Source organism: Colletotrichum paranaense (assembly GCF_030867605.1).
Source record: "Colletotrichum paranaense strain IMI 384185 chromosome Unknown Scaffold_7.1, whole genome shotgun sequence".
Taxonomy (NCBI): domain Eukaryota; kingdom Fungi; phylum Ascomycota; class Sordariomycetes; order Glomerellales; family Glomerellaceae; genus Colletotrichum; species Colletotrichum paranaense.
Window position 1 is genome coordinate 1806917 of NW_026848965.1, and position 21018 is coordinate 1827934.

Genomic DNA, 21018 nt, shown 5'->3' on the forward strand with positions numbered 1-21018 from the left:
CTACTCTCCATACTTGTTTCTAGAGGGTTTCTGGGGCGAACGACATGCCTTCTAACACCGAATATCCGCGTGTGCCCGGGTTAAGCCGTGTGGCCTCAGTTGAATTACACCGCACTGCTTTCCAGGTGGATTACACTTGAAGAGCCACCCACATTAGGTGGCAGGATTGCCGGGACGCGTGGTCATGTTAGCCATTAGCATGGCGAATTCTACGTATAGTCCGTTAACTCCATGGATGAGCACACTTTGCCTCGAGGTATCCACGAAGCCGCAGGCCTTATGTTTCTAGAATTCCGCCCTCCACCAACACTATTATCAACTTCACAGTAAGTAAGTCGACACCGAAAGATTCCTTGTGTACACGTGGGCTCGATCTCTCTTGTAATTGGTTCAACAGGAGGATTTAGTCGGCTTTTGAACGATCTTCTCGTGGGTCATTGTTTAGAAATCCAGAATAAGGGCCCAATCTTGTCCCACTGTGTAGACGTTTGTCTGTAATCGTTATCTTCAAGTACGCGGAATAGCCTATTTGCGTGTTGTACAAAAGTGATCCAAGAAAGGTTACCCGAGGCTCTTTATCTCATGCATCCAAAATGCGTTCCGCCCGGTTTCAACGAGACGCTGTGAGGTCACGGCGGACTACATTAACACCGTCTTTCTGAGAAAATGAGATATGAGCCTTTGTGACCTAGAACTAGCTAGAGCATGTTGAATTCTTGCAAGCGACTTTCACACATGGCGGGGACCTTGCCATTCTATCCCAAAATCTAAAGTTATTGCAACCGCCAATGTGAGGTAATGTCAGACATGATTAAGAAACATGGTTGCGACTAAAAGACAGGGCTCGGTCGTACGAGCTCAAAACTGCTCGGAGTTGCGATCTCGGAGTTATGGCCAAAAAAGCTTGTCAAGTGGTGCCCCCCCAAAAAGCCAAGTCGGACAGACCCGAAGCACCGGTTGGGGCTGAAGCCGGGATGGTTTTCTGATTAGCAGGACTAAAAAACATGGGCTGAAAAACTTTTATTCCCGATCCCACTTTGGCACGGCTGTTGAATGCTTTGTCGATTGGTTGAGTCGAATGGGTATCCGTAGCGTCTGTCCACAAGTTCGTGTCTGTCCACACCCCCAGATGCCTTTCTCAGACGTAGTTTCGAGTATCCACGTGGAGCGGAGAGCTGTACCCGCTTTTTAAAACTATGACAAGCAACTTCCACATTCATTCCTTCGCTCAACGATGATTCGTTCCTTTCTACGGTAAGTGTTTCCACGCCCAGAGTCCTGATACGCAACCGACACGGCTCCAAACGACCGTCGTTCATATTAGCCTTCTTTGACTACAGAGAAGTGTTCACGTCGGCTCTTGTTTGACGGGAATACATGATGTAGTTTAATTCCTTCACATGGCATCTACAATATTCCATGGTTTGGGAAATACTAGGATAGTGAAAAAGGTTGCTTTAGGCATCGTTTGTCGTGACAACCTGCCGAAATTAGGCTTTGGACCCTGCAATTAGTCTCCTCTGACGTACGAGGTCCCAAGCGGCCGCCCAACAGACTTTTTACTAGCCTGTTTTATCCGTCGCAATTCCTCCGATGAGCCCGGCAAAGTTAGGATCGTGTTTTTCTCAAGGACGGAATCAGAAAGATCTAACGAGCCCACAAGGCGAGATATCCTTCCGTGGTCCAGTCGACCAAGGTAAGAATCTTATCAAATCCACTAAAGCCGCTGGAACCTTGAGAATTGTAGGGGGCGTACGTGAAGAAAGCCTTCAAGTGGGTACCAGATGGCAATAGAATTCGTAAGCGTAGAGTCCTCAAACCTACCAACCTCACACATGGCAACTTGTTGGACATATTCGTGGGTCCTCATGGTCTCTTGGATACCCACTGGCACCTACCCGAAGATATCAAATCTCCTTTCTCGCGTCAAGAAGTCAATAAGTCACACAAGTCACTGGCAAGTAGATCGACATCGAAAGCGAGTCATTTCTTTTCAAGATACGATCCAGGCCAGAACCTAACCCGCCGGCGTGTGTGGCTCTAGCGCGAAAGATTATCTAGACATCTGATTAGATCCAATCAGGGCCATCGTGAAGCTAATGATTGACTTTTCCATGTCACATTCAGCCGTCCGATGTTCGCAGTCTCGCAAGCGATGCGGTATTTTCGGTGGAAACATGATACGAAAATGAGGTTCTCGACCAAGGAAGTTGTCCGTGATTGAAATCAGTGCATCCGATAGTGGAACAAGGGATGAACGTTCCGCACTTTGACCATTTTGCTGGAGCTAGATTGATACGTAGGCAGAGCTTTATTTTCTTATTTTCTTCATCGAGATCTGATATAAGTGTATGAGGAAACTCGCCAAATCCTCTTAAGGTGCGGTAGTTTGGTCCGAGAGAGAGTCTGCCACTTTTGCTCATATCAATATCGCTGTCGACTGGACGCTTTGTTCAACACTCAATGTTGGCAAACATGATCGAATCCCGTGCAGCCAAGCAACCGAAGCCGCCCAACGCACGACAGCTCTTGAATGAGTGGAATGTCAAGGTATATGCGGGAGTAGTGGCAGGTGTCATTGCGGCTCTTGTTATCTACCATTGGGCGCAATGGATCAAACGCAGAACATCAAAGTCAACAAGAACTGGCTCGTCATCGCCCCTTGCCAAGGCTTCTAGGTAGGACTATCGTCAGAAATCACTTGGCGCTCGATCAGCCCTAACAACCGGCAGGAAGATACGAAGCCTACTGGTTCGCAAGGTGCCGGGGTTTCCAACGGGAGGCCATGCCTTGCTGACTATTGCTTTCGTCGGCGTCAACATTGTCATGTCATTTCATCATGTTGACAAGGCAAAGATGAGCAATTTTGCTGCAAGATTTGGATGGTCAGACTTTAAGGGTCCCTTTGCCACCTTGTTGGGTGCTGACATTTCATGTACAGGATGTCGACGGCGAACATGGCGCTTTGTGTCTTCTTCGGTCTGAAAAATACCCCCCTCGGTGTCTTGACCGGACACTCCTACGAAAGACTCAACTTCTTCCACCGTCTAGCCGGGTACGCAGCCGTACTTCAGATGCTTCTTCACGCCATCTTCTATATGGTATACTACGGAATGCAGGACCGGTGGAGCACCCTGCTCGAAGTGCAAAATTGGGAGGGCATTGGCGCAGGCTTTGCCATGCTCCTCCTGCTCATGGGCTTGGCAAGAAATCTTGGCTACGAGTGGTTTTATGTGAGCCACCTGGTGGGATTCCTGCTGGCCGTTATTTTCACTGGGCTTCACAGGCCCTACTGGATATGGAAGATCCCTGCGGCAATGGTTTTCATCGCCGCAATTTGGGGACTTGACCGTCTGATTCGGGGGTCGAGAATGCTGTACAACCTTGTCAACAACAGCGCTACCATTTACCGGTTGCCAGACAATGGTGTTCGTCTGGTCATCAAGAAGCCTCTGTCGGGTGCTACTCCCGGCTCGCACTGCTTCGTTTGGATTCCCGGTGTTCGCCCATTCCAAACACACCCCTTTACCATCGTGTCCAATACCCCTCGCGGGGGGCTGGAGTTGGTCCTCAGCTCCTATGATGGTTTCACCAAGGCTTTGCATGATCTAGCTAATACCGAGGCTGGTACAACTGTGTGGGCTTCTGTTGACGGACCCTATGGAGCGTTCCCTAACCCGAAGAACTACGACAAGGTGGTCTTGATTGCCGGAGGCAGCGGGGCGACGTTTACCTTCGGCCTGGCAACCAGCCTCTTACAGCACTTGGAGTTTGAATCGCACAAACGTGTTGACTTTATCTGGGCCGTCAGAAAGAGGGGTTTGTCTAATTCAATCAACGACACGTGTGGAGTGAACGCTGACGTGTGTGACAGAAAATCTAGAATGGTTCACGGATCACCTTCAGTCACTGAGCCAACACGGCGCAGGGGTGAACGTGTTACTGCACGTTACCCGAGAGGGCTCCACGGCCTCCTTGAGCGAGTCGTCTGAAAATGTCTCGTCGCCCACTTCTCTGAAGTCACCGAACGAGAAGGTTGAAGCTCTTTTACCCGGGTCTGGCGCGGAGCAGAACAAGGAAGCTCTCCCTTCGGCTGCGGCAGTACCACAAGGAGATATATCGTTGGGTCTTGAGGGGCTGTGCGATATCAAGTTTGACAAGTTGCGGGCTGGGGAGGCCATCACTCAAACGCTGCAGTCAACTGCGCCTGGTCAACGGGTGTTGATTGCTGCTTGCGGCCCGCAGTCACTGACCGAGATTGTCCAGAACGCAGCTGCAAACTGTATCGCCACTGGCGACATAAGCATCGAAGTACACTGCGAGAACTTCGGATGGTAATCTTTAGGGTTCGAGTATTCACTTCGAGACCATGGCTTGAAAGAAAGCCGTGGAATTTCGTGACAACGGATGGCTTTTATGACTGGTCAAGAAACCAGCACGACAGGAGTGTTCATCACAGCGACTTCAGTATGATACAAGATGTTTCACTAGTCACTCATAGAGGTGACCATTAAATCCATGAACTTTTCGCCTGTAAGCCTCATCCTTAATCCCAGTGAGATTCACAGTTTTTCGGAACTGCACGATGTAAAGATCCGGGCATGGGATAGAAAACGGTATACCATGTTCCGGCATGGAGCACGTGGGCAATCTGACCAGCTTTGGGAACCTTATGAAATTATTGATGACCTCTAAAGTGGCAAAGAACGGCTTCCCATAATTCCATGGCTAGTTGATGCCCTAGCATGGGTCTAAATTTAGCTGGTGTGAGCGGAGAGCTCGGTCGTTGTGGCAGGATTGACAATCCAGACATGACAAGTGCCCCTCGCTCGGTCTCCGGGCATCTAGGAGCTAAATCCGAGCCCCTTGACAGCTTCGAGATTCCACATTCAAACGATCAGCGAGTACGAATACTCTTTAGGTCGAATATCTCAACAAATCAGCACCTGCCTGGGCAGATTCCTCGCAAGAGACCTTGAATTGTGACGTGTAACATGGTAGATACAAGCTATCAACGCTATGATTGACTCCCCAAGCAGGTATTCGCTTTTGGTCCCCTGACCATGAAATGAGAAGCCATATCTACTGTACATCAATGCGTGCTAGTCTGCACCACTACTTGTAATACAAATGTGATGATTGGTGGGTTCGGCTGAAGTCTTTTGGCCCGAATGTACTAAACGGGGAATGTATTTCAGCATACAGAATCTTGCCGAAGCTTGGTCGAACTGTGGCGATATCCTTGTTTGCCCACACCCGCCCAGAAAGCGGAATCTTCGCTTCGAGGGGCCCAAGCCCAGCCAGCGCCTCCACTAATAGGTAGATGATAGAAGCGGAACGCAACGTAAGATGAGGTAGCGCCGATAGCGAAAGCGAACAAAATGTCGAAACCGTGGTGTTGGAAGTCGTACCATCTGGAAGCGCAGATAAAGATACACAACGCGAATGGAACAAGGGTGAGGACCACAAGATAGATGGGTGGAGCTGCTGCTTGTCTTCGAAACGGCATGACCTGCTCAGGGAGCCTGCCCGCCTGGCCTTCTCCCGCCAAGCTCTCCCCATCGATGCGGGAAGGGAAAGCAGAGTGATGGGTAGGTCCCAGATGTACCCCCTGAGGTGCCCACGGCGCGGCTACCCCAAGTTTGCTCGCCAAGAAGAGCATGAGATAGATGAGTCCTGAAGCTGCGACGGATGAGTGTCCGGACGGAAAGCTGCGGAACCCCTCATCAATAACACTCTTGTCAGGGTTGGTGCAGATGTCGGCCGATACGAGCTGTCCCATTGCGACGGTGGTGGTGTTTGATATGCCACCAACAATGTACCGGGCCAGATTGTCGAGATCGGGCTGGCAGCGGGCCAATGCATTCGGTCGAGGTTTCCCGAGTAGGTTCTTTGTTGTGCTCACGATGAACCAGGTCGTCACGACCGAGAGGATGAGTCCCAGCCATCCTGCGTGCACCTCCCAAATCTTCCTACTCCAGACAAGGGACCTTGGAGTATCTCTGGGAACTGTTCCCCCGGGTACGAATAGTATGACTACTCCAAAGATCACCACTATTGGTAATGCGACGCTCAGGAGCAGTAGATTCGTCACAGAAACGGTATCGCTGTGAAGCGGAAAGCTGATATCTGGGTTCTCCAGGTTAAAAGGCCGTTTTTGTGGCGACAGATTGCCAAGCAGCAGGCCTGCCACGGCAAATGCGATGAGTAAAACCCAATCGATGGCATAGGATAGAATCAAGATAAAATTCCCCATTGTCTGGCGTTTGCGATGTGTGCCGCTGGGATCCGAAATCGATGAATAAGGTCGACGGGATTCGAAGGGACCACGATTCTGGAGGTCCTCGAGGGGAATATCGAGCATTCTGTTGTCCAAGCCGAAACGCAATGAGCTGAATATTGTTCAAATTCATAAACTTGAAAGCGGGATTCAACATCTATATTTATGTGCAGCTCACAATGGCTGCGTTCGAATGTGACTTGGACCTGGATGCAGGGACAGCGCCTCTTCCCTAGACTCGCCCGGTTGAGTCGCCGTCTCATTCCCCGCCACATGACAGGCGCACTCTACTCCAACCTCACATACGCGTAGCTTAGCAAGCCAAAAACGGCCTAATACTAGACCGCACCCATTGAGGCTGTGTTTTGCTCTGGACAAGGTCTTAATTTTGTATCAGTTGGGGAAAGGGGCTACAAGAGCGGCACAGATCGTCGGGGCCTAAAAATGGCCAGTGACCTCCTCCGTACTGGACGGACCTCTCATCTCCCCGACAGCGAGAGTTTTGACTTGACTACCGATACTTTATTTGTCTGTCAAATTTGGTTCAGAAGCCTGTACCGCCAACTTATACTTTTACTCCCTTCAACAACACCTACCAGACACTTCCTGGAATCGAAGCTTGCTTTGAATGATACCCACATAACCAATGCTAATCTGCTGACGCGTTCCATAAGCCACTTGCCATTGGAGAATTCCAAGTTGTAGATGCCTGGATGGATAACTCATACCTTGATCGGTGGACATCATCCCGTGAATATTGAAGATTCACGTTGCCTCAAATGTCCCTGAAGTCATATCAACGACCGTAGAGGCTTCGCATAGAGCACTCGAGAGTCCAGACCTTTTGCAGCCCCAACGCCTCTCTCGTGTCGACAGAAGGTCCGCATAAGACGGCGGCGGTTACACCTGGCGCGTACGGTATTAGAAGCGAGGCAGCGTAACACAGCCCCTGACATAGATGATGACTCGGTATGTAGGAAAGTTGCTATCCTGCCACTCTAGGCTCAAGTCTCACAGGGTGGGCAGTGATGGGCTGGCGGGTGGCGCTTTCTCCTCGTATCGAACGCTGCGATGAATGATGCTTCTTTGAAGTGTCTCGCAGTCTCAGGGGCTCACACTGTCCTAGCTTTCTTTCCGGCACGGGGCTTCAATGGAGCTAGAGAAATACTATATCCGTCAAAAATCAGCTTTCGGAAAGATTGAGAACAAACTCTCAAAGTCTCTGCCTTAACCATTGTGCAAGAACTTGGTCAAGTTCTGGTAACGTCTTGAAGAGTTACTGTGTACATGTGCTTCCGGGGACTTGTCAGTAAGCAATATATCGTGGTCTAGGTTTCCAACGGAAAAGAAGATTCCTAAGACAAGGAGTGTGGAAATACCTAGTTCGATGTTGCGGGTGGCTGTCTGGGGCGTGTGGGCACATTGCGTTGAGAAGGGTAGCACGTGGTCAGAGAACCAACCACCTCTTGGCAGGGCAGTCCCGCTTCCAGATCTTTCAACTGCTGCAAGTCCTCAGATCATTCTATCTTTTGAAACTGCTTGGAATCTCAAAGCAGGATCTAGATACTCGCTGCTATTTTGCCAAAATCATGATTTTCCGGAAAAGAAAAGCCTACATCCATTTTTCCTTACAGGTACCTTAGCCAGGACGGTGAGTCCATCTCCTTTTGCCGCCATCCCCGACGTCATCAAACATCCACATGCTCCCAAGCAGAGATTCATTGTGATGAACGTTCAGATCTCACTGAGCTATGTTTCCAATTGCACTGTTGATAGCGATCTATTGCATGTTGCCATCTGAGGCTCTTTGGCTAACTCACATCAGTGTGGTAGCAGACTTTGCCATTGACAAGATCAAACAGACACCATCCCATGCCTTCGCTGCGCGACCGCTCGTTTCTATTTGACAGCCTGCCTTTGATCTCAATCGTTTGAAAAGTCCTCCGAGCCGATTATCGAACATCGAACAGGGAATATTCAAGTATCCTACGACACCCGTCACGTCAAAACAAAGCATTGTCAGCTATGGCATCATCGTACGATTCTTTTTCCTTTCCCATTCCAAAGGATGCTCCAGCCAAATTCGGCTACGGGTCTTTTGCGAATGAAAGGGATGGATACTATGAAGGAGAAGTAAAGGACTGCACTGTTGCTGAAATAGTTGGATCGAAGCTGCTGGATTGCCATTCTTCACGAAGAGCGACAACAGAACTTCAGGTTAATGGTGGAACACCATCGTATTCGCACATCATGCCCTTGAACGAAAGCAATATCTCAGGAGGCTCAACAAAATCTCGTGGACCTTTGAGTGAATTTGAGCAGCTATTGCAGCTTGGCCTGGGCTATCCGTCCAAGCATGATTGGCTCCATGGAGCATTTTGGCCGACTTCAGGCTCCAAACCCAATTGCCGAAGGCAAGGGAACTTTCGATACTTCGCTGATCAAGTGACAGATAGCTATGAATCTGGATACGATTCCGGCTATTATTTCCCTGAGAGACGGGTGCCATAGCACAGCATCATCCAACGTTTTTCTTTCCTTGTTTACTGGCAATTGTTTCTTTGCTTTCTTCTTTCCTTCTTCCTTCATCATCGAAAGTTCAATGATCCCAATGACATCCAGCCGCGGCTCAGTAAATGTCTTCATCCTACCTGATGCTGCGAGGCCTTCAGGATTATGGCGTACTTGACTCGATGTTTCTAGTACTCTTCTCTTTTTTGTTTCATCAATTGGACACCCATCGTGGAAGACCTTTTGCCAGATCTGGCTGCGAATCTTTATCGAGTGCCTAGGGGGCTGGTCACATTGTGATTTATTCGATTTGAGAGTGCACCAGAAAATGGATGTCCTGGGCTTTATCCCTTGGATTCAGCTCGCTAGATCGAGTAAAAACACGTTCAGCACAACCTTGTCGATGACAAGTGCGTGATTGAAAACATACTCTCTTCGCTTACAAAATGGCAATTTTTCCAGAAAATGTCGCAATATCAATCATTTGATTTTGTTGTTGGAGTTGTAGGAACTATCCCTTTCGTCTTATTACTAAGAAGTAGTCAGTTTCCTTGATCCACGTCCCCTGGCCGAGACCCATATCAGTCAGAATCATATCGTCCTCTATTCTTGGTCAATTGGCATGATTCTATGTGTATGTGATACAGCTACTCACTTTGGACAGTTCTCCTAAAGGGCAGGCTCGCATTAACTTTCAGTCCTGCGATTTGTTAAGGCAAGAAGCAAACAGATGACGCTTGGGCTAGCCTTGGTAACCGACTACTACGAATGTACCCTGATCACAGTCTTAAGACTGTGCTTTTTTGGAGCTGCGCTTGATTTCAAACAAATTCATTCCAGGTACGCGGGAATGGAGCTTGGGAATGATTGCGCTGGCAACTTTCCCTACTTTGTCTTTCACATCTTCTTGCGAAAGCCTTCTCCAACATGTGCGGCTCCCTTTCCAGCTATCCCGCCGGACGCCTGGAAAACACTCATCGAGCCTCAACAGAGAAGTCATCCTCGGTTAAAGCACTTCGAGAGTTTGATATCCGGAGTGAAAGGTTAGACAGCCTCATCTCGGCACGGTCCCCAGCAGCATGACTCGAGGTCTCTGGTCCAAGCCTCTCTGGTGGAGATCAGTTCCCTTGCATCCTATCACATGAGCTTGCGAGACCGACGCAAGTCAGGATGGTCCAGTGTCTTACCTCTAAGTTGAAGTCTATCGCAATGGTTCGTCCAAAACATCACTATCTCCAAGCTAGATCATCAGGAACCGCGCAGCTTGGCATATCTGCGCGCTTACTTAGATATAGTAAAACCTCAGAGACAAATAGATTTGATTACAGCGCAGCAGTCATTGAAGAGAGAAATGTCCCATCGAGGGATGGGACATAAGTACGTCTGCCACACCCGGCCGCTTGAACAGTGGCATATGGTTTTCATGACAAAACCTGTCGAGTCACCCCAAGCGTCAAAGATGTTGACCCATATTGTCCTCCTTGCGTAAGAACGCCGCATCTGAAATTGGTCGAGCCAAAGAATACATATACTGACGCACACCAAGGACCCTCGCGGCGGGTACCATCGCCCAGCAGGAGATCAGCTGCTTCTGTCGCGAACAGGCATCCAAAAAAGTCCGCGTTGACTGGACGACATCTGCATGCCACGACCAAGGCTATATGAGTAAGTCATTCCCTTGAGTATCACCATAGTGGAAACAGACTGCTAACACAAGGCACAGGAGGCGATGCAGTAAGCTAACAATCCAACATCCCGGCTGCAGTCCCAGGTCTGCCCTTTGCTAATTGTGCTTTCTTCCTTCACACAGTGCATTATCGTATCCGACCCTGTGCGAAACAATGACTTCCAAAACGACTGCCTCGAGATCGATGGCTTGCAAACTGCAGAGTGCGGACCATGAGCCGACTTTCCTCAAGAACGACCCATCGCAGAAGAACATGTTGAGAAGGCCGAAACAATGTACATAAAGCACTGAAGGAAGATGTTCACACGAACAGCGACCAGAAAGAAATGGTCCAACGAAGGGTTTCACATTCATATCGATAATCATACTAGCCGGAACAGCGCACCGCAATTTCCGCAGTGACATTCGGACCAGTTTCTTCGTCACGAGGATTTCTATCCTAGAAGTGTTGAACTAATTTACAGAATCGAGAGTGAACTCCTTTACCACGACTGAACCCCCAAGAGACTTCGTAGCATAATTGAACACTGCGAAACGGAACGCTAGGAAGAACTGCCACCTGTTGTGGAGGGGGTAGTCCGGTCCAAGCTGGGTGAAGTTCTCTCCGTCCAGGCTGTACAGCAGCTGGCTCGGGTTATCTGCCTCAACCCCAAAAGTCGGGTGGACGTCTGCGACTATGCGAAGGTAGATGTCCACAGAACCATCGGCAACCCCCGACAGGTCGACTTCAGACTCAGTGGCCGTGGCTACGATCGTGCCATTGGAGGTAGTCTGCCAGCCCGAGCTCTCGGACAAGATAAGGTCATGAACCGCGACGAGCTTCAGAGTGCCGTCCTCCTTGCGGAACCCAATGTAAGCGGACTCGTCGCGGAAGATTGAGACGCCTGATACGTCGCCATCAGCCATATTGCCAAGATTCAGTCGGAATGTGCCGCTGCTCTTTGGTCCTTGGATTCTGTGGGCAAGAGTATTTCTCGCTCTGTATAAATCGTCTGTGATAGTTGCCGTGTGCAATGTCAGACCGTCAGGGCCGAGCTCCCAGGCAGAGTTGTCCGGGTTGTGGTTGAAAGCCCATTCGGCTGAGAGAACAGGGCTATCGAAGTTGTCGGTGTACGCTCCAGCTGCCTTCACCTTCTTCTCCGTCTCAATCGGTATCGGATACGTCTTGCCCCAGCCTCCGGCCTCATCCGTAACAATTTGAGGCCAGCCTTCTTCGTCCCATGTAAGCGGTGCCAGAACGGGGATGCGGCCACTTGGATACGCGTCCAAGAATGACATATACCACCAGTCACCATCAGGGGTATCCACAATGCCTCCCTGATGAGGTGTTCCGGAGTTCGGTATTGGGGATGCCATCCTGTCGAGAACCGTACGATTGGTGTACGGACCCCACGGGTTATCTGCTTTCAACACATGCTGACCATCCGCGGGCTTGGTCAGCCAGATATAATAGCTGGAACCAATGTGATAGAATCTTGCTCCTTCCAGATATCGTACTGGGTCGACCCACACGACCTAGAAAGAGAAGTCAAAGATGCCCTTGCATGTTCCGGATTCGGAACTCACCTCGTTTCTGACCGACTGCAGCCCATCGGGTGAGAGTTGAGCGACGCTGATGTTGTATCTTCCGTACGCGACATACATAGTATCATCGTCATCAACAAGGACACCCAAGTCGTAGAAGCATTCGTCGATGGGCGGTTGAGCAGTCCATGGTCCCGCTGGATCACTAGCAGTGAAAATCCAGGTCTTCATTCCGCCAGACTGAATACACCCGTACCAGTAGAACAGACCATTGCTTTCCCGGTACTTTAAGGAAGAAGCCCAAATGCCGCCTACATAGGCACTGGTGCTACCATTCAAATAGTACTCTTCTCCAAATATGAGCTCAGGTACCGAGTGTCCCACATACTCCCAGTCGACAAGGTTGTAACTCTTGAGCACAGGTGCTCCCGGAGAGTAATGCATCGTCGAAGCCGTGTAGTAGTATGTATCGTTGACGCGAATGACCTCCAAATCGGCAAGGTCTTGCCACAAGACAGGATTCGTGAACGTGGTATCCTGGGCTAGGGCCACAGTGGTCGCCAACACCATGGCTGAAAGGAGGGTGAATATCATGTTCATGGCTGATCTAGATAATAATGGATCGGTATGAAAGTCTCAAAGACGACTACAGCCATGATAAGCTTATTATTATAGTGCCCGAAGCTACTAGTAGTTAATCATGGCTTCTATCATGGCCGAATATTGACTCTCTTCCCACTCTTTGACACGAGTCGACCTGAACCCTTACACAACGCCCAGAAACGACCACTTGCGCACAAATAAGACGATTGCGTGAGCCGTGATCCCGGATCAGATCTATCCTGCAATTGGTGCGCAACATCTGAGTTGGGGTTGATCTGGGGCGGCTAAAGGCGGAGGCTGGAGATGCAACTGATGAGATGAGGGGAACGGACGGAGATTCTCCAGCATCATGCGGGGAAGCGGGCCACGATCATCGACGTCCATACACATTGATCGGTGAAATAAATGCTGAGCCACGTTTTCGAGGACGGCAGACGATGATCGAAATGGCACTTGTGCGGTAGATCCTGAGGCCATTGCATGGGAGCTTCACTGTTCATCATAGCTGGAGTCTTTACGTCCTCGTCTCGTCCGGCCTTTTTGCTTACCTTGCCCGAAATCACACTACCTTAAATAAACCTCTCGTGGACTGGACGAAGATGATCTCTAGGGCTGTATGAGGTCGCGAGTCCTGCGAGGAGTAAGACAGAGCAAGCGATGATATCTAAAGCACATTGAAGGTGCTATGAGAAGGGGGTCGTCGGGAAGGTTATTAAGCGGCATCAGGTATGTACTTGACCGCTTTAGTGAGGACGAATAAGCCATCATGCACTTAGTTCCATCAACTTCCGGGCACCAAAAGTTTTGACCTGCCCTCAAACTTTCAATCTACTTACTAAGGGACCCTCGTCATTAAATGAGGTAGCAAAACCTGAGCGATATCGCCTTCATCAATGCTAAGCGCGCGGTTGCCTCCATGTTTACGAGTCATTGTGGGAAAAGGGGCGAAAATTCGATTCTGCTTCCAGAGGCCAAGTCATACCTTGCCGTGGTCCGCAACGGCCGTCGAAAATGAAAGAAACGTGCTGATTCGAGGACTCATCATCACATCCACTCTCAATCTGGGGGTGCAACATAGTGGACAGAGCAGTACCCCATGCCTGGAAAGCGCTGCCATCAACTAGCATGAATTAAAGTCAGGGCGAAGATACTCTGAGCATAAGGATGTCATTAATTGACGACTTTCATCTGTCCAGTACAGTTATCGTTATCTGATGGCAGGCTTGAAAAAGCACATCAATTTAAGTGCTGGATGAGCACTACACTGCTTCACCAAAACTGTATTCAGGTACTTGTGCTCACAAAGAATCTAGTCTCTTCGATAACAAGCTTAGACTTTGATCTGCCCCGACTGACGAAGCACTCGTGAAGGTTTTCAGAGGGCATAGCAGGTGGCTTGGCCACGAACGTTCTTTCCAGCGATGCCACAGTCGTTTCCTAAAAGGGGAATGCCCAAGAAGCTACTGTCGTGCGGGCATGAAATAATTTGATCCACGTAGCTCAGATGTAGATGCCACGTCGGATATGATCCGACAAAGAAACGCAGTTCCTCAAATCGTCTTTGCTAAGAAAGTCACCCTCCCCAAAGCTTCTAGGCGTATCCATTCAATCCAGCGTAACCTCGCCGAGTACGGCGGTGGCGCTTAAGAAAACGCGACCCGCCGTTAGACTCAAAGCTTGACAGCATCTCAACTCCACAGAAACTCTCAAAAATAGACCGCCGAGCTTGACGCAGCCTGTGATCATGAGGGAATTCGCGCCAAGACTGTATAACTGACAGCAACATGCCAGCGAGATCGATGGATTGCAATATGAAGACAAGGCTTTGAATGCAGAATGGGAAGTCTGGTCCGCTTTTGCCCCCTTCACGACCCCTTTTCGGACAACACGAGGTTGCATTTTCGTTGTGGCTACCGCTTTCCTGGGTTGCCTCTTGTTCGTTTGAACATTGTTCTGGAAAAAAGAGTGAGCACCGCCTCAAGCTCGCAACACGGCGAACTGATCGGAAAGCCCGGGACTCATGGGTAGCATGGCGTGGCTTTGGGGCATGTGGACCCCTCCGCGATCTCCACACGGAGTCTAAGTTCATCAGTCCGAGACCGATCTGGGAAATACCTAGAAGAGTTTCGGTCGAAAGTGGAGAGGCCGTCCATCGTGTCTACGGGATTTGAAGGAATCTCCCAATATTTCGAACCATCAAGTAACTGTCGAAGTTGATCATTCAAAGTCATCTAGAGTACATCTAGGCATTGGTGTTATCGGGGAGTGAGTGAGCAGAAATGCTTAGGCAGATAATTTCGATGCAAACAGTTGAGCCAGGCTTTGCGAGAGATGAGACGATGGTTCGGACGGTGAGGGTGGGGTGACCTTGAATGAGGCTCAAACCTTGATTGATTGCCCCGATTATATGCTCCGCGTAATGACCCGTCAACGCTGGGTCGCGAACACGGAGCCATCCAGTACTTCGACTTTATCAGGAGACTTCAGGCTGTGGAGGGTATGTTTGCTTTAGTCCAAGTTTACGATTTGAATTTTATTTAACATGTGCCGTTGTCTCCAACTCCTAAATTCTTCGGGTCGAAAACGCCAATGCTCGGCCATCGTCAGCTCGCTGGCGCCAAAGTCATGGAGTCGAGGAGAGCCACGTCACCTAATGAAATGTAAAAATTGCACAGAAGGGATATTGAGTGAATTCATATTGAAATTCTAGAAACATCGTTTTGGCCTCCTGGCAACCGCAGCAAATTTGCAAGGGCCTCCCCAGACCCAACATCTGGCACGAGTCAATCAGGGGGCCACGATCTCCAGAAATTTAGGTTTACTTGCTTGGCTTGCCAGGAACACGATCATGCCCGAGTCTCCGAGTGACCCAAGCCCATGGCTCAGGAAGTACCTCTCACTCCAAGCGCAGATTCGCTGCTCGCAACAGCCTCGTTTACTGTTGCTTGTTGTCTCGCGCCTTGACACATTGCGAATTAGCCTAAACAAAACACGGAGAGCTTCATCACACAGCCCCTCCTTGAACAAGCCCCTAACCAATCTGCCCCCACAAACAGACACTGCCGTTGCCAAGTGCTCCTTCACGGGATCTAGAATGCTAGCGTCCGAACTGTTGGTTCCCTCTTCTCTCAGGGGCTGTTGATTTCCATATAAGTAGGGCGAGAGATCGTCGAGTACTACTGATCTTTTAGGAAGTCATCATCAGCATCCAGCTTCTCGATCCAGTCTCTCTCTATACCAACACAATCGTTTCGATACTACCAACTTTCATTCCTTCGCTCAACTCCAATAATCTTGATTCTCCCAAATCAGCCACAATGCAGTTCACTTCCGCCCTCTTCTCAGTCCTCGCCATCGCCGGCCTGGCCGCTGCCCTTCCTGTAAGCTACCTCAACTTCTAGCATCATATCAGTTGTCATGATCTTCCACACCATAAACGACCGAGCTCAGCTACGGTTTAACATAAATGAAGATGAACTCAAACTAACAATCAAACAGCAGGCAACTCCTACCGCCACGGCCTCGGCGACCGCCACCCCTACCTGCTCCCCCGGCCCCACCATCGACTACACTGTCGTCTCCAACGACACCCTGACCATCATCTCCCAGAAGTACAGCTCTGGCATCTGCGACATCGCCAACGCCAACAACCTCACCAACCCCAACTTCATTGCCCTCGGCCAGGTCCTCAAGGTACCCACCTACGTTTGCAACCCCGACAACACCTCCTGCTTGTCCAAGCCCGGCACCGGTACCTGTGTTGAGGGCGGCGCGGCCACCTACACCATCGTTGCCGGCGACACCTTCTTCATCGTCGCTGAGCGTCTCGGCCTTGATGTCAACGTTCTCCTTGCTGCCAACCAGGGTGTCGACCCTCTTCTGCTCCAAGTTGGCGATGTCATCAATATTCCCGTCTGTTAAAGAGCTCCTACGCTATGGATCTGGTGAATTTGTTTCGCAATAGGAACATTGGATTGACAAGATTGTCTGGGCCGAACTTGTAGAGTGGTATAGATCGTAGCTAACTGCACTAAAATTGAGCTGGATACAATCGTTCACTTGCCTATTCAGCACCTCCGACGTGTGTACTCTGAGTCACCAATAACGTGAGCAGTCTTGATGTTATAGTAGTTACTTGTACCTAGCCAGCGCTACTGATAAATAGGCGCGAGGAAGGTTTTTTGCGGCTTCCTCCACCTGTCATAGAAACCAAAGTACTTGGCATGAAGCTAGCCAGCTCAACTCTCCCTCTCCCGATATCATTATATGAACAACTTTCGTTCAATTGCAAGATATATAGCACCGTGCATGATCGAACTGATAAATTGATTTGAAAAATCGCTGCGTACATAACTGATTCCGTAAGGCCTTGAGACATCAGATGTAACCATTGTTTGGGCCATGTTAGACAGATTTTGACGGTAATGACCACATTCAATGGCACAAGCTTTCAACGTGTAGAAGCCTTCCCACAGCTTACTGGTTGTAATACATGTAAATATCCTTAATCTTGAAGTCGGCCTGGGTGGCAGGGGGTCCGGCACTCCATCCCTTGTCGCCGTTGGACCAGTTGTTAAAAACCCAAGGACCACTGGCAGAGGGCACATCACCAGTCGTAGTCCATACCTGGACGCCATCAACGTACCAGGTAACGCGGCCGGGAGTCCAGTCGAGACGGTACTCGTGCTCGGTGGTAGTTGGGCTGGCAGGGGGTGAGATGGCGTTGTATGTCTTGATACCATCTCCATCAGCATCCTGGTTCGTGAGCCAGAGTTTGCGAGTTCCTTGGTTGCTAAGGGAAGCCGGATCAGAAAGCCACTCGATGTCAGTCTCTTGGCTGTCACTCTGATAGAAGAAAGCCCCTGTAGTCTATTGTTAGTACCGAGTGGCAGATTCTGGGGCGCGAATACGTGACTTACCGTTGCAGACTCCAGCAGGCTCACTAAAGATAGCGACAGTACGAACTGAGGCGTACTTGACGTTGAAGGTCGTGGAGACCTCGGCTGCGCTGTAAGGCATGGCTGTCTGGCCGCCAGGAACCTTAAGATTCATATACCCACTGCCGACAACGACATTGGCTGCGTCGAAGCGATGGGTTGGCGGGTCAGAAATGTTCCATGTGCTCTTGTAGAGGCCACTGGGAAGGGTAGTGCCACTGGCAAAGTTGAAAATCTGGCGCTTGGCATATGCGTAGCCGTCCACAACGTATTGGCCATTTGTAACAGTCGGCGCAGGAGACCGAGTCAAAGCAAGAACTGGGGTGATTGCCACGAGGGCAGATGCGATAACTGAGAAGTGCATTGTGATTTGAATGATCTATGAGAATAGGGGGTTTGGCCTGGATAGCTTGAGTTTCTCTTCCATCCTACTTTCCAGTGAGTAACACTGAGTTACTTATAGTCTTCAAACATAGCATCTACTTCACTTCGTGAGGTCTAGCCAGGCCTCACAACCTGGGCACGTCATGATCAGTTTCTCGATGATGAGGACGCAACGTTGCCTGAATCCTGCAACGCAAGTCCATTGCATCTCGCATGTCCCCTGCATACTGGCCGATGACCTACTTGAAGGAAGGCGAGGGCATCCGAGGAGACGAATGACGCTCTCGCGAACTAACAGGGTCATGAAGGTGGGTTGCGCACTTTCTCAAGGGATGGAAATTGGAAATCACTCAAGGCTCTGCGCAGCCAAGAAGAAGTGGCCCCTTCCAACCACCAATCGTAACAACCCGCCGCGAAACATGTAGCACACCCCTCCAGACCATTTCGAGCAGTTCTCTCATTGCCAAGTCCGAGTCTGAAGGGTCTATGAGGCTGGATTTACGCTGACGGATGTGGCGTTGGCATGCGAATGCAAAGCTGGCATTCTCCCTTGCCTAGATCGGCTCGGAGTTTCCATATGATAATACCGGGTTCTAGGGAAGCCAGCATTCACCTTTACTCCCTTGATATTGCCACCGGCCGAGAAAAAGTCCGCACTTGATTATCGTCACAACCTTAATCAGGGCGAGAAGTGAGACATTCTAGACTCCGCGGTCGATGGCGGTGAACTGCAGCGATGGCTGGAGCTGCATGTCCGAGTTCGATGAGGAATCATCCACGCGCCTACAGTGGCAATCCTCTCCATCTAAGGACCGAAGCCCCTGCTTCTCGGACTAGAGGCCCGCAGCCGCTCCCTTGACGGGCTGTCCCGCCCCGCTGCCGGAGTTACACGCGTTTTGCCGACTGGTCTACCTACTTTATCTCACGTCAGTGTAGGCACCCCAAACTCTATCTGACTACATTTTGACCCCGCCTGATATGTCGGTCAGCAACGGTCTATTTAATCTATTGGGAGAATTACATACTGAAGGATCAGAGCTGATGAATCGTGTCATTCCTCGCTCCATCCACCCATGAAGGTGGGTTGCCGATGATGCTCCGGTGGTCTGGAAAACGAGTGGATGGGCACATTGCATCGAATCCTAATATTTGGGTCATGGGCAAGATGGGATGAACTAACACCAAGTGAAATAGGAAGGTGGGGGGAGACAGACGATCGTCTTGTCTCGGCTCCTCACGGAATCGCCTAACTGGCGAGACCCAGCTGCAAGGTGGTGGACAAGAAAATACTTCGTCAGCCTCGGCCTGCCTAGAAATGTGACAAAGTCGATAAATGTGATCACTGTCTCACAAAATGTGATGCAATGACCTCATATCTTGAGTCCAGACCACGATGTGCACTCTCGTTGGAGAATGGTTCGACTGAAACAAGGCCCAGCTGTGTGCTGTATGAGTTCGTGCAGGCAGGCACAGCTGGAAGGCCGACCGGGCCTTCGAACAAATCCATCTGACTTGGAAAAATGCTGCAGGAGCTTCTCGAAGGATCAATATCATAAGTGCCTGGTCAGCGATACGAGTAGTTCGGCGAGAGCCCCAAGTTGAGACAGGCCCTGATTCTCATTTGTTGAGGCGGAACTTTGTCCACTGCGAACCAGCCCTTCACGCTTCATCGCGCTTCAATTGTTTGTGAGGGATTCTTTCGAGTCAAAATTCATAGCAAGCTCATCAAATGATTGGCCATGTTGCGTCTAATCTTGATCCTCAATGTTTGGATCCTCGTGGTGGAGAGATGACTGCCGTCGACACACTATCTTCTAGTTTATCATGAGGAGTCCATGCTAGGCATATCTCCTGCTTAATCATTGTTAATCAATGGTGCTATGGGACCGGTAATTTTACTCGCCACAGGTTTGATGGTTTTGAAGACATCATATTGCAGGTATATGATGTTGTAAAAGCCTTTTCCAGAAAGACACATGTAAAATTCGCTATTTATGAATACTACTTCGTTATATCCTATTTTACTCTTTCTACTTTTGGTACCGACTTTTTTCCTCCCTTACTTCGAAGTACCCATAACCTTCTTCCGCATTGTTCCTCGAGTAAGATGGTTCAGGGGAGCTGGTTCATACTTCAGCTTCTTCTTGTTATTCACTGCCACGGGCACGACCTGCTTCTGAGCTGCGAGCAGAAGTGCAAGTCGAGCTGCTGTTTGAACTGCTGTCTGGCCTGTGCCTTCCTCCGAGATAACAGAAAGAGGTCGGTGGGCAGTGTATGGCGGAGGATCGTAGCTGACAGGCCAAACTGCAGCATAAGGGTGCATATTATTCCCGGCGTTGACCACATGCGAGTGATTGCTCCCGTCGACAAATGTTGTAGAAGGGTCTGCTTGCCCACTGCTTCCTTCATGTTCGCTTATGTGAGGGCTTTGGGAGCCGGATCTGCTGGAGCTGGGACTCGGTGTGTTCAGCTGAGATCCCTCAGCGTGCTCTTTCATCGTAGTGCCGCTATAGTGGGACGAGGCGCCGGGGCTGGTGTCCCGAGAGGTTGATTGGCTAGAGGGAACGGGCTTGCGTCTGATCTCGAGTGGTGTCAGGTGCTGATTTTGAAGATGAAGGTGCCACTGATCACCATATCTCTCTCGATAGACGGCCTCGACGATCTGATTGACGAGGGCCTGCTCTCTCATTCTCTCTTCTTCCATACTTTGCGTGAGTTGGAGAAGGCGTCGGTTTTCCTGATCGATGGGAGTCAAATTCGTCGGAGCGTTATAGGTAGTTGGACCAACTGTGGCAGGGGAATATGGCATAGGCTGCTGCACATGGGTTGATGCTTGAGGAGGAGGCCTCGGGTTTCCCGCACCGGGACGACGGTTTCTGATAGATGCTAAGAGTCCCATGGTTGCGGTTTCCGAAGAGGTGACGTGCAATTATGATGACGACAGAAGTAATTAGTGATGTTGTTGTCCCAGAGATCCAATATGGATTAGATGTAACGCAGATGCAGGTTAGAGGATGAAGGTGCGGATGGCAAGAAGAAGTGTCAAGGGGAATTTCACATAGCATACCTAGAGCAATACCCTTCGGAGATAG

General features: G+C 49.9%; 7 protein-coding genes across 7 annotated transcripts; 3 read left to right on the forward strand and 4 right to left on the reverse strand.

Annotated features, from left to right (window-relative positions):
• Nucleotides 1-2475: 2475 nt before the first annotated feature.
• Nucleotides 2476-4338, forward strand: CPAR01_09441 (uncharacterized protein; the record flags this gene model as incomplete). Its single annotated transcript, XM_060493706.1, has 4 exons — nucleotides 2476-2678; nucleotides 2733-2885; nucleotides 2942-3819; nucleotides 3875-4338. The coding sequence occupies 4 exons, from the start codon at nucleotides 2476-2478 to the stop codon at nucleotides 4336-4338; spliced, it is 1698 nt and encodes a 565-aa protein (XP_060347836.1).
• An 856-nt stretch (nucleotides 4339-5194) lies between these two features.
• Nucleotides 5195-6364, reverse strand: CPAR01_09442 (uncharacterized protein; the record flags this gene model as incomplete). The annotated part of the gene is made up of 1 exon (XM_060493707.1): nucleotides 5195-6364. The coding sequence occupies one exon, from the start codon at nucleotides 6362-6364 to the stop codon at nucleotides 5195-5197; it is 1170 nt and encodes a 389-aa protein (XP_060347837.1).
• Nucleotides 6365-10250: 3886 nt separating this feature from the next.
• Nucleotides 10251-10694, forward strand: CPAR01_09443 (uncharacterized protein; the record flags this gene model as incomplete). The annotated part of the gene is made up of 4 exons (XM_060493708.1): nucleotides 10251-10276; nucleotides 10338-10456; nucleotides 10515-10525; nucleotides 10602-10694. The coding sequence occupies 4 exons, from the start codon at nucleotides 10251-10253 to the stop codon at nucleotides 10692-10694; spliced, it is 249 nt and encodes an 82-aa protein (XP_060347838.1).
• Nucleotides 10695-10931: 237 nt separating this feature from the next.
• Nucleotides 10932-12602, reverse strand: CPAR01_09444 (glycosyl hydrolase family 43; the record flags this gene model as incomplete). Its single annotated transcript, XM_060493709.1, has 2 exons — nucleotides 10932-11993; nucleotides 12045-12602. The coding sequence occupies 2 exons, from the start codon at nucleotides 12600-12602 to the stop codon at nucleotides 10932-10934; spliced, it is 1620 nt and encodes a 539-aa protein (XP_060347839.1).
• Nucleotides 12603-15922: 3320 nt separating this feature from the next.
• Nucleotides 15923-16526, forward strand: CPAR01_09445 (intracellular hyphae protein 1; the record flags this gene model as incomplete). The annotated part of the gene is made up of 2 exons (XM_060493710.1): nucleotides 15923-15985; nucleotides 16104-16526. The coding sequence occupies 2 exons, from the start codon at nucleotides 15923-15925 to the stop codon at nucleotides 16524-16526; spliced, it is 486 nt and encodes a 161-aa protein (XP_060347840.1).
• Nucleotides 16527-17081: 555 nt separating this feature from the next.
• Nucleotides 17082-17906, reverse strand: CPAR01_09446 (uncharacterized protein; the record flags this gene model as incomplete). The annotated part of the gene is made up of 2 exons (XM_060493711.1): nucleotides 17082-17467; nucleotides 17525-17906. The coding sequence occupies 2 exons, from the start codon at nucleotides 17904-17906 to the stop codon at nucleotides 17082-17084; spliced, it is 768 nt and encodes a 255-aa protein (XP_060347841.1).
• Nucleotides 17907-19265: 1359 nt separating this feature from the next.
• On the reverse strand, nucleotides 19266-20825 carry CPAR01_09447 (uncharacterized protein; the record flags this gene model as incomplete). The annotated part of the gene is made up of 2 exons (XM_060493712.1): nucleotides 19266-19486; nucleotides 20000-20825. The coding sequence occupies 2 exons, from the start codon at nucleotides 20823-20825 to the stop codon at nucleotides 19266-19268; spliced, it is 1047 nt and encodes a 348-aa protein (XP_060347842.1).
• Nucleotides 20826-21018: the final 193 nt, after the last annotated feature.